We start from the raw sequence: 12,811 nt of genomic DNA, 5'->3' as shown, positions 1-12,811 counted from the left end.
CCTCACATTTCAGAAACTGGAACCAGTAAATATTGTGGCACAAATAACCTCAACGATCACTCATCAATATAATATGATGGATTAATTAAAGATAATGAAATAATCAAGACACTGTCTGATCACAAAGGATGTTCAGTGTTGGTGAGTGAATCTGTGGAAAAGAGTTTATTACAAGGCCCGCTGTAATTGTGTGTGTGTGTGTGTGTGTGTGTGTGTGTGTGTGTGTGTGTGTGTGTGTGTGTGTGTGTGTGTGTCTTTGTGACTTTATATGGGATGTTACTGGCGACGGTGTGTGGGGGAGGTGAAGGAGGATAAAGAGGACTCCTTGCGCCTCCTCTCTGTATGATGGCACAGTTGGACTCTGACTAATGGGGAAACTCTTTATGTATATGAGTCACATTAATAACATGCACAGAGTGGACACTGTGGACATTAATAACAGTGCACAGTTGCTGAGAGCATATAGCACAGTGCATTCATACACCGGCTACATCAATAACAACTCATAACCTTCGACTGCAGCATGAATCACCACGCCATGGTATAGTCACACATGCAAACACTGTGTTTGTATACACCCAATATCACATTTCGCCATATCAGTTAGCTGGACTGTTAAAAACCATTAGCTTTGGAGAAAAGCAAATGGCTTGTGTACTTTGTTATTGTTTTATTTGTATTTTGTGAGTGTTGGTTTAATCTTCTTGCCTCCTCCACATGCTGGGTGATGCACGGTGGAGCCAGCTAATGAAGCCGATAATGTAGCAGTGTGTGTCTAATGAGAGAAGATGAGCTGCAGGTTCCCTACGATTCACTCTTCATTTTACCATGTTTACGTGTAAACATGATTACATTCATGAAGCTGGACTTTTGAATCCACAACCAACTACTTAGACTTGCAGCAATTCCAATTCCATGCATCTGTTTATTCAAAAAACCCTCGAAAAATCATTAACTCTCCTACTGCGCTGACATGCAAGTGTCTCTTCATCATAACTAACCGTTCCCACCAGAGAAATCATATTTGAGAGCAAGCGGGCAGTTTTGCTAGGTTCTTAAAGTATAGCAGCAGTGTAACACGGCACATATGAGTCTGCTCAGACAATGCCTTTGATGTCCACCTGCTGTGAGAGACAATAACCAGATGTGAAGAGGAGAGTTTGACACATGCAAGTCTGCTCATTGTGGCCAATTACCAGGTTGAAGCATCCTTCAGGCTGCCACAGAGCCACAGAGAGTGTGTCAACGACGCCTGGATCTCAAATTGAGAGCCTCCAATTTATTGGAATCAGAATTGTACACTGGTGTTTTACTGCATTATGTTTCCATGTTTAGTCTTTAAGGGTGTGCTTGACTGAGGTGACTGTGCAAACTGCAGAGGAAAAATAACTCTTTTATACAGTATCAACATATTACTGTACCCTATTTCTCTGGGTACACTGCTCCAAAATCTCTTTCTCGTTCTCTCTCTATTTCTCTCTCTATTTCTCTCTCTATTTCTCTCTCTCTCTTTGTGTGTGTGTGTGTGTGTGTGTGTGTGTGTGTGTGTGTGTGTGTGTGTGTGTGTGTGTGTGTGTGTGCAAAGGGCACTGCAAGGTAATGATCAAACTCACTTGTTGAAGGGGCCTGTTTCTCCCCCATTAACCATGCAGACGTTGTTCAGCTTGTCAGGTCCACACATAAACAGACAGTTCAAACCCGGAGCTGCTAGCTGCTTCCTGAGCAGGCAAATGAATCGAAAAAGGTTGTAAAAGTCTGATTAATGCAGGATTGGAGAAACGGGACAGAGAGATAGTGAGGGAGAGAGAGCAAGAGACACTAAGCCTTTTCTCTCCCATGCACTTTGCAAATATGGCACTTTGTAGCCGTGATGTGGAAGCTTATTATCTTAATATGCATTATTTTATTCTCCCTATAAAACACTGGCAGTGGAACAGCGTGCTACAGTTCTTCATGCTCCTCCTTGTAATAGCTTCTCACCGCAGCTCATTCTATTACAAAAGATACAACAGTTAGTTAAGACCCCACGAAACATTTCATTTTCTGTCCCGCTAATTAAATATGTCTCAAATGAGCCCACAGAGCCCACTCGTCTGGTTGTCCCCCATTTGGAGTGCCACCAGAGTTTAATATACGGCATTAAACAGGGATTGAGAATGAATTCCGAAGACTACCTCCCATTGGGAATGTAATGAATGATTATAAGGCATAATCTTGGTAATGCAGAAATCCTTTAGTTTAGTTTCTGTCGTTTTATTAAAGTTACTGTCTGTTAAATATGGTAATGTCTCTGGCTATTTTTGGCACACTTAAGACTTAAGACTGAATGGAATATTATGTGTGAGTGGGGTTATAAAATGCGTATCTTGCAGATGCATAAAGTGAGCTTTAATGAGTTTTTCTTTTCACAGCGCTCTCAATCCTCCATTTTCTTTCTTTGTCAAAACATTGTGATTGCATTCTATACAGCATAAGAATCTTATCCTGATGTGAAAGTTGCCATATTTGTCAATCAATAAATTGTATTCCTGCACGTTGTTTATTTTACAGATCTCACAAGTAGCTTCAGCTTCTACAAATGGAGTCAGCTGAATACACCTGCAAAGCATTTCCACTTTAAAGGTGGCTTCACAAAGCAAACAACATGCTAATCTAAGTGCACAACCTCAGGGAACCCCAGAGGCAAACAAAAGGTGAGCCTGCTGAAAAGGAGAGTAAGGTCCGTTGCAACGTGGCACATAAGTCACGCTGTAACGAGGATGTTTTTAATAGATGTAACAATTAGTAAAGTCACCGTACCAGTAAATCACTGGGAAGTCCAGGAGCAGTGATTATCCTTTACCCAGGATGCAACTTTGTTCTCCTGGGATGAACTGTGAAAGGTCAGTCAGTGTCTCATTAACACGTTGTAGGGGCCAGACTATAAACACAAAGTGGGTTTGTACATGCAGGCCTGGGCTTTAGCATTGTTACAAAAGAGTCAACTGGCCTCAAAAAAGTAATTTTTTTTCATTTACAAGTTCATTTAACTTAGTTTGACATGTATTTAATGCTGTTAAAGGTGTATGCATTAAAGCTTAAGTGTAGGAGTGTTGGTAAGCTATTCAGTCCACTTATCCATTACTTTTTTCTATATTTAAATTATTTGGAAACAAATCTAGTAGTCATCCATACAGGTGTGTCGGATCTATTTCAATATACTGTATGTCATAATCCTATACCACGGCTTTGCAAATGCTCTTAACTTCCCTCTGTACTAACACTGTATAAGTGCTCTTCCTTCTGCTGTATAAGCTTATTTTATGATATATACCTAAGTGCAACCCCTGTATAGTGTAGGAAAAAGAAACCATCCCCAATAAAATAAAGACAGTAGTAAACTTCATGGCAGTGAGCTGCCTGCATGAAACTCCAAAGGGAGAGAATGAGGTGCATACAGGACTATTAGCCCTCAGTAACACAGCTGATGCATTGGCTCTGGACTCTGCTTGTTAACCCTTGAGACTCCCGGGCGATAAATCCTGGTTTAGGAGATCTGGCAAACCCAGAGCTTGCAGAGCAGCAAGTCTCCAGTGCTGCGAGTATCCACGTGTGTGTGTGTGTGTGTGTGTGTGTGTGTGTGTGTGTGTGTGTGTGTGTGTGTGTGTGTGTGTGTGTGTGTGTGTGTGTGTGTTTGTGTGTGTGTGTGTGTGTGTGTGTGTGTGTGTGTGTGTGTGTGTGTGTGTGTGCCAAGACTTAAATAATGGCATTTTGCTCACAATACCCTCTTATGTGTATCGACTCCCCACAGTTATGACACACAGTACATTTCCTGTCACTTAACATAATGACATGATAGCGGTTAAAAGACATAAGAGAGACTGTATCAAACTACTTATATGTCACAGATATGTATTGCTGTTGCTCTTAAGTTCTGCCTGTATATCTTACCACCAGTCTGAATTTGCACTACAACAGCCACAACATCTAAGTAGCTTCAGATGGGACACCTCATCTGTTTAATGTGTATTCAAAAGCATCAGAGGGGCCTCTGTTGTGTGTTTCTAATGAATAAAACACGATGTTTATCCTTCCTGTTTAACGTTAAGTCCCCATGTACAGTCACAGGGACCAAGAGAATATTTACTTGCGTCGGGACACCGGGGAGTTGGTTTATCTGCTGGCGGCTTTGTAGTTTTCTGAAGCTTCCCCGTGTGACATGTTCCAGGGAGAGTGCTCTTATTTACTCTCCTGTCCTCTGTGTATAGCCCTCCTTATTGTTTGTTCTTTTGTGCCACCACTCCTGAGGAATGTGCTCCAGGAGAGAGACAGACAGACAGACAGACAGACAGACACACACACAGACACACAGACAGACACACATACAGACAGACACACAGACACACAGACAGACACACACACAGACAGACACACAGACACACAGGCATGATGCTGTGATCATTACATAGGATTCAGACTACACCCTTCACAGATGGAACTATTATCACTACAGAGTTTATTAAAAACAAATTGCTGTATTGACTTGTATTTAATGTCAATACATTACCGCGGGAAACATGTGGAGAAAAAATATTTTTGTCCATAAAGAAAAATTACTAATTTAATTGTTCTTTATTTAAACCACAACTGTTATTTTTTGTCACAAGGAGCTATGCAAGAAAATGATTGTCCTGTTAAATAATCTTCATATCCAGCAGTAAGACAAACTGAGGCTCTGCAAAGAGCGAGGATTATTTTTTATAATATTTTTTTATTTTGTTTAATGATTTTTCTATTAAAAGCAGAAAAAAACATTTACAACCCGTGAATCAGACACGGACCCTTATAAAAGCCACATGAAATAATGATCTGTACCGAAAGGTGGCGACGTTGGGTTTCCAAACTCTGTCATTCAAGCAGACCCCCATGCCATGATTTTCTCAAACACTTTCAACTTGCTCACACACACAACGACCCGCTTTGTCTGCGGAAATCTATTCCTGCGATGTTATGTGGTGTTCATCTCTCGTTAAATAAAAAAATATTGAAAAAATGAATTTTGAGTCATTTCATTTCAAGATGTTTGGGTATAGTGACTGAGACGGTCGTGAATCCTTAATTAGAAAGTTGCGTAGGCTACATAATTAATCAAATACACCTGAAATATATTGTTGACACATATTGCTTCAATTCGAAATTCATTTAAATGTCATTTTATGATTATTATGATGACAGAGAAATATTAAATATGTGTTAAGGAATGGATACCGACTTGCTTATCTAAAAAAGATAAGCATGCATATTTACCATCTGAAATCTTCTGTTAATCATCGGGAAGGCATCTGTGTTCTTATTTGCTTTCTTTGTCTTCCATGCAAAGTGACAAAAAGGGTCTCGTATGTCAATCTGCTGATGGGCTTGGGCAGTTCAGAAAACTTTTGGTTTCTATACTATTATGCTAATTACGTTCCCAGGCTAGGCTGCTCATTGGCTGAGACTCGGTCAATTTCATATTTCAGTTGTGACGTCAGGGCGCCTATAAAACTAAGCAATGCTTTTTAACTCGTCGGCCGACTGATCCCTTAGAAAAAAAATCTATCAATCCTTGGGTGGAGTTTTTTTCATTCCCCACAAAGCAACTATTTGCCCGGGACACATACGTGAACCTCTTCAATTTGGCGCACTAATCCTAAAAGGAGCCATGAAGTGTTAAATGGTAGAAACAGAGAGAGTGGCGCTCAGACACCCGCACGCTGGGAGAGAGGGAGGAAACAGCGCTGCTCCAATGCGTCTGTGCAAGACAGACTGAAGAAAAAAAAACTTATCGACTCACAAAACCAAACCTGCGCAGCGCAATTAGTGGGAGAAAATCCACTTTTTCCTCCGGTTTTGAAGAAAATAAATAAAGAAATCAAGCTGGCTCAGTGCGTGTCTCAACAGCCCACTTTGACAGGTGCTCCTCACCCCCTTTGGAGGACTGTCAACAGCAAGAGGATGGCATCAGAGCTGGCAATGAGCAACTCCGACCTGCCCACCAGTCCCCTGGCCATGGAATATGTTAATGACTTCGATCTGATGAAGTTTGAAGTGAAAAAGGAGCCGGTGGAGCCCGATCGCAGCATCAGCCAGTGCAGCCGCCTGGTCGCCGGGGGATCCCTATCTTCTACCCCGATGAGCACGCCTTGCAGCTCGGTTCCCCCCTCTCCAAGCTTCTCGGCGCCCAGTCCGGGATCAGGGAGCGAACAGAAGGCGCACTTGGAGGATTTCTACTGGATGACCGGGTACCAACAGCAGTTGAACCCCGAGGCTCTGGGCTTTAGCCCGGAGGACGCCGTAGAGGCGCTGATCAGCAGCAGTCACCAGCTCCAGACCTTCGATGGCTACTCCAGAGGGCAGCAGTTCGGCGGCGCAGCCGGGCCAGGAGGCTCCATGGCCGGGGAGGAGATGGGATCCGCGGCCGCCGTGGTGTCCGCGGTTATCGCAGCAGCCGCCGCTCAGAACGGGAATCCCCACCACCACCACCACCATCACCACCACCACCACCCCGGGGCACATCACCCTTCCTCCGGGTCGCAGTCCAGCGGAGGCTCGGGGGGAAACCACCAGCACCTGCGCCTGGATGATCGGTTCTCGGACGAGCAGCTGGTAACCATGTCGGTGCGGGAATTGAACCGGCAGCTCCGGGGGGTCAGCAAAGAAGAGGTGATCCGTCTGAAACAGAAGAGGAGGACGCTAAAGAACAGAGGCTATGCCCAGTCCTGCCGGTACAAGCGGGTCCAGCAGCGGCACGTCCTGGAGGGAGAGAAGACGCAACTCATACAGCAGGTGGACCACCTCAAGCAGGAGATATCCCGGCTGGCCAGGGAGAGGGACGCCTACAAGGAGAAATACGAGAAGCTGATCAGCAACGGCTTCAGAGAAAACGTAGGATCGGCCAGCGACCACAACCCCTCATCCCCGGAGTTTTTCATGTGAGTCTCGGCGCTGAAAAGTTTTAATAAACCGACCCTCACAAAGAAACTTTTCCTTTTGCGCGCAGCTAAAATAGATGGTGTGCTTGTGTTGAAGTTGGTTTGTTAAAGCTGCGATAGTTAACAATAGAGATTTCAACTTTTCTGTTTTAAAAAATAATTTTGTATTTCAGGGTGAGGATTTTGCTTGGTTTGTGTTTTATCACTTCTAGATGAGACATAAATAGGTCTGTTTAAATGACTGAATATTAATTCAGTTTCCTCAAATATTTTAAAGTATTTCTGTCCAATTTGAAACTTTGTCTTTAGACCCAATGCATAAAATTAAGGAACACTTGACTGAATATGTTCGCCCTCAGAGCCTCGTCCACCCTGTTCCCTTTACGCAGAATTTGTTCTGTGAAATGAAACAAATCCTCAGGTACAGCAGCTTTACTTTGATGTGAATTTAATTTTGTTTTATTTTTTTGTTTCAAGTCAATTTCATTTGATATGAATGATCTCATTTTCACATCATCCATCCTTTTTGTCTTGTGAAAAAAAACTTGGTTAGAGCAGACGTTTGGGAAATTGATGTCTGACTGTAACAGTTATGTGAAGCCATGCATGCTGGTCATGTGCGGAATGAGTTTTTTCTTTCTTTATACTTCTTTTTGTGAACTTGTGTATAACAATTGTACTATAAAATGACTGCATTGCTCAGCTTAAACACAATTTGGAATTTATTTGTAAAAAAAAAAAAAAAAAAAAAAAAGAAGAAGAAGAAGAAGAAAAAAGATAACAAGTGCGTTCATCAGTCACTTGGCTTTCATAAAAGTTACCCGCGAACATGGACCTTTCAGCATATGCTCCTTTCGGAGCCCTGTGAGAAAAATTACATTGGGGGAATAAAACAACTTGTTACTAAATATTGATTCCTACTGTCAGGCAACAGACGATCAAGGTGAGCTGCATATTTAGGAGAAACAATTATACGTTTTCCTGACAAATGCACAGAAGAAATATATTATTGCGATCAACAAGTGAGGCTGAAAATTAAATGCTTCTAACAGAACAAAAGCAGATTATGATGCATGTCCTGACATAAATGAGAAATAGGCAACGTTGTCACGCAAAACTGTTGCAACAAATGATCTATTCTTTTTGCAGTTCGTTGTCCATGTGTTTTCCTTTCATTTAAGGAACTTAATTAAGTTTACCCAAAACCCTATGGGTGTTATCTGGTAAATAAACTGTGAACTGTTTGGAAACGGAAATGTAATGTTTCGCCCTGTGTCGTATAATTAGGCAAAGCCTCACGCAGCCATACATCTTTTGTGATGTCAATGGCAACATTGCATCGTGACACACTCTTTAAAATGGAATTCAATAAACACACCATTCATCAATAAATCCTATGAATGGAAACAAATATATTCTCCGGAAAATGTTTATTATTTTTTTGTTCTATAGTTTTGCATGTTGCTTTTCACTGTGTCTTTGAGGCGATAACACACACACACACACACACACACACACACACACACACACACACACACACACACACACACACACACACACACACACGCACACACATACAGCCTTATCATCTTCCTCGATCCAAAATGAAATATAAAGAAAGAAAGAAAATATTAATTTCAAATGGCACCGAGATGACATACACATCTGTTCATAAACACCTGGATTTGATTAGAGTGCGATGCAGATATTGTGCACAAAGCGCGTAATAACATCTCGAGTATAAAGTCCAGATCCAATGTGCGTATTGAAGACTTTTTATATTTTCACTCATATGTGCTTGCATTCTTTTTCTTTACCCGTAAATGTACACGCGAATTTGAAGTATTTTGAAGAAGTTTGCTTCTCAAGAAATCAAAGGAACAGTTTTCTCGGTATTTTCTCTTTTAAAAAACGTGGAAAAAATCAGGCCCCGAATGCTTAAACATTTGTTGTATAATTTAAATATTTGCCCCGGGGCCCAATAATTGTGCTACAGCTGTCCTCGAAAACGCGGAGTTAATGATTGATTTTAGAGTAAACTTGTACTTTTTCCTCGGTGGCTGTCCACTTGTTGAATATTGCCCGAGGAAAGTTTCATTTAAAAATCGACAATAGACAAACGTCCAGATGAAAAAAAAACGATCAAATACTCATTCTCGAAAAGGTGAGGTAGATTTTAAGTTTCTTCACAAATATGCCTAATTTCTCTATACATTTCCTTTATCGGTTTTGACAACCTGCAAATAATGAAAATAAACTTCATGTCAAAAATACTTTAAGATATCACAGTGGTGATATAATTATAATTGTCAAATTTCTAGTTGTACTAAATGATCCTAACAATCATGTTTATATCCCGCCCAAAATATATCTGCTTTGGTTGGGACACACCAGGTTTTTTGGTTGCCTGCCACTTCTGCTTCAGTGTACAGTCCCTTTATTTGACTTCTGATATAAAAATGCAGATACGAGTAGAAAGAGTAAAAAAAAAGCAAGGAGGCACTGCAAGCAATTTGGTTATGCAGTGACTAACAGGTCCAGTAGCCTATGACTTGTGTCTGTTCTGGACTGAATCTGGCCTGCAGAGTGTTTCTCCAAAGCAGTATGATGAACTCAGTGCATAAAGAGCAGGATGCTTGAGCTAAAAGCTACACAGGGTCTGGGTTGGGCTGCTGCCATACAAGGTCACTGCCACCACGATGCATGCTGCTGGAAATCTTTGTGTGTGTGTGTGTGTGTGTGTGTGTGTGTGTGTGTGTGTGTGTGTGTGTGTGTGTGTGTGTGTGTGTGTGTGTGTGTGTGTGTGATGATCTGAGTGTTGAGTGTAATTATTTTTATTTTCCATCTCAAACGTGTGTAGCTCCTTGTGGAAACTTTTGAATGCACCACAGTAATGACGTGTTTGAATGCAGACTCCATAAAGACAAAGAGTACTCTTAGCTCACCTGTGTCTCACACACACACACACACACACACACACACACACACACACACACACACACACACACACACACACACACACACACACACACACACACACACACACACACACACATACACACACACACACACACACACAGACACACACCTACACACCTACACACACATACACACTCACACACGCACACACACACACACACACACACACACACACACACACACACACACACACACACACACACACACACACACACACACACACAGTCACACACACACATTGCCCCCCGTGAAAGCCCAGCGTGAGCGGCACGATGGTGGAGCGTGAGCGCCTCGTGCCTGGAGGAATGTTTTTTATCTGTGATTAAAAGTGAGTGAGAGACAGATATAGAGCAGGAGAGGGAGAGGGATAGAGAGGGCAATAGAGAGAGAAAGAAAGAGAGGGAGATGCTGGCTGCCTTGCTGCTCCTTTCTTGATGATAAACGATCAGAGATGCCTTCCTAGCTGAGAGGAGAGGGCCTTTTAGTGAGCATGTGTCCACTAATTTATGGCCCTCCGATCTGATTAGGTCAATATAGTGTGCTATTTAATTACATTTGTGTTATAACCTAGAACTGGAGATGCTATACTTCTTTCATGGCACCTCTTTTTCTTCTGTGAGGCAGATGAGGATTAGTTGAATTTAACTTCCGAATCTCATTTTTTTTGTGCTCAGGACAGTGTCACCTGGAAGCTGCCATTGCGTCAGCAGCATTGTTTTTGAGACGGTCTGCTCTGTGTAATGGTTCGTATAGCTTTCCAGTGCTTGTACACTCATGGTTGTAGGGGGTGTGGAAATTGTGTGGGATGCTTGGATGGTGTGTTTGTGTGCGTTTTGACTTGTAGAGCCCAGAGGGGCAGGAGGATTCAGTAGCACTGATTCACTTCCTGTGTTGAAGGAGGACAGAAGGCACAGGAAACAACATTTCAGCACTTCCTCCTCATTTCTCAGCACTCCACCAGACACCACTTGCTTTTCTCTCGCTGCCTTTTCTCTTCTCTTCTGTCATTGTATATGTCTCTGTATACAGTAGTATGAAGAAGTGTGTACATTCACACAGACACTCACCACATTATTAATCTTATCAGCATGAACTGTAATTCTTTAATCTCCGGGCCCCGGCATATTGACTTCTGCACTGTGATCATTTGCAGGCTGTCCAATGATTAGGTTATTAAAGATAATGTAGTTGTCTGCTGTCACAATATTGGACTCTCTCTTTCAGGTCAACTATGGGAAATCACTCTGAAATTTATCAGTATCGACATTTGAATCATCATCATGTACCTCACTTTAATGCCCCAGAATTAATAGGACAAAGGATGTGTGCGCACCTTTTTTTCTTTTGAGTCTATTTGTGTGAGTGCTCAATAAGCAGCCAGCATTGTCTTCTATCTGACCTTGTGGTGGTGGTGGTGGAGTGGATATGTGCTTTAACTGAGCGCATTAAATCTACAGGAACAAAGTCATTTTGTCGTGACATTGTGATGCTCGCAGGTTGTTAGGTCGATCAGAAGGAAATATAGGCAAATGTAAGTAAAACATGTGTACGTTTAATCTCATATTGCAGAGGAAAACTAAAATGGCCCAAGGTGCAAAACATTTATGCTGCATTAATTTTCTTTACCCAGGTACACTAAAGAGCAGCTAAATCAAGGCTCAGGTTGCTCCGATAGTGCCTCTATTTGGATTCATAACTATTATAATTGGAACCGTAAATCTTTTTATAAGCAAATTGAGCAGGATGTTTATTTTTTTAAACGCTACCTGAAATATTATGCTAACCTTTAGGTGAGAGTACCTAAATAATAAATACAATCCACCGTCATCTTCTATCGCGTTTTTTTTTGTATTACTAAGAAAAAGTGAATTATTTGAGTCATTTAGCCTATATCTAATTATTTCTAAATAGTTTTTTGTGTAAATTCATTTTCTTTTCTTTCCCCTGTGAGTGCCACCACCTTCTCGACAAAACCCCTCCAAAGGGTTAACAACACATTTGCATTCAAAAGAGGAAACAATTTCAATCTCTTCCACTCAGTTCGCATCTGCATCACTCCACGCGATAAACATTTACATTTAAAGTGATTTAAATCAGCTGCATTTATGTTCCTCTGTGGTCCGTCCATCATCTAGACCTGCAGAGCCAGAGCTCCTCTCCCTCTCTCTCTCTCTCTCTCTGTCTTGCAGTGTCCTGAGTTATGTGTCATTTATTTGAAACCCTAATAATTTAACTTGTCCGCTCCTGTCGTGGCTGTGTGCATGTGGTAAGAATGCAGCAGCTTGTAAAGAAGGGCTTGTGCTGCTGTGTGTATGTCTGCCCGTGTTGGCTTTTACATGGTGATTTTTATTTTCCCCCTGGCGAATAGAAGTATGGGAGCATGAGTGGAGGTAATGTGATTGTCTGAATCCAATCCTATAGTCTTGTGTTGAATTGAGATTACTGTAAATGCTCAGCTGTAGAAGAATGTGGCGCACAGGGCCCCGTGTAGTGTTTTGTGTGTGTCGCTGAGGAGAATTCAAACACTAGATTTGCATTTGCTTGTGTGAGGGTGTGATGCATTACTAAAGGGCAATAAATAAAAGCTAATGATTTAATTATATGTGATCAACAATATTCTGACTCACAGGGAAAACATAGCTGAGGCTGTGTTGATGTTTGCAACAGTGAGTTGAGTTGCAGGGCACAGAATCAGTGCAATGGTGTGTGTTGGACCGCAGCGAACGTGGCAAGGGGTGGGGTTAAAAACTGAGTGCATTATGCGACTGTGTGTGTGTGTGTGTGTGTGTGTGTGTGTGTGTGTGTGTGTGTGTGTGTGTGTGTGTGTGTGTGTTTTAAAGTCTGTGAGTGCACCAGCTTGTGTTATGCAGGGTGGAGCTGGA

The 12,811-nt window shown here is 41.9% G+C and overlaps 1 protein-coding gene across 1 annotated transcript in view; it reads left to right on the top strand.

Moving 5' to 3' along the window:
• Window positions 1–5,916: 5,916 nt before the first annotated feature.
• mafb (MAF bZIP transcription factor b) overlaps window positions 5,917–12,811 on the top strand; it is a gene marked incomplete at its 3' end in the record, with an annotated part of 8,862 nt that continues 1,967 nt past the window's right edge. The window contains exon 1 of the mRNA XM_080027453.1: window positions 5,917–6,950. Coding sequence (XP_079883579.1) covers window positions 5,974–6,950 — 977 coding nt within the window. The 5' untranslated portion in view covers window positions 5,917–5,973. The remainder of the gene's footprint in view (window positions 6,951–12,811) is intronic.

Source organism: Ammodytes marinus (genome assembly GCF_949987685.1).
Source record: "Ammodytes marinus genome assembly, chromosome: 5".
In the NCBI taxonomy this organism is placed as follows: domain Eukaryota; kingdom Metazoa; phylum Chordata; class Actinopteri; order Uranoscopiformes; family Ammodytidae; genus Ammodytes; species Ammodytes marinus.
The sequence above is the reverse complement of the archived record's forward strand: the minus strand, read 5'-3'. Positions and strand labels throughout refer to the sequence as shown.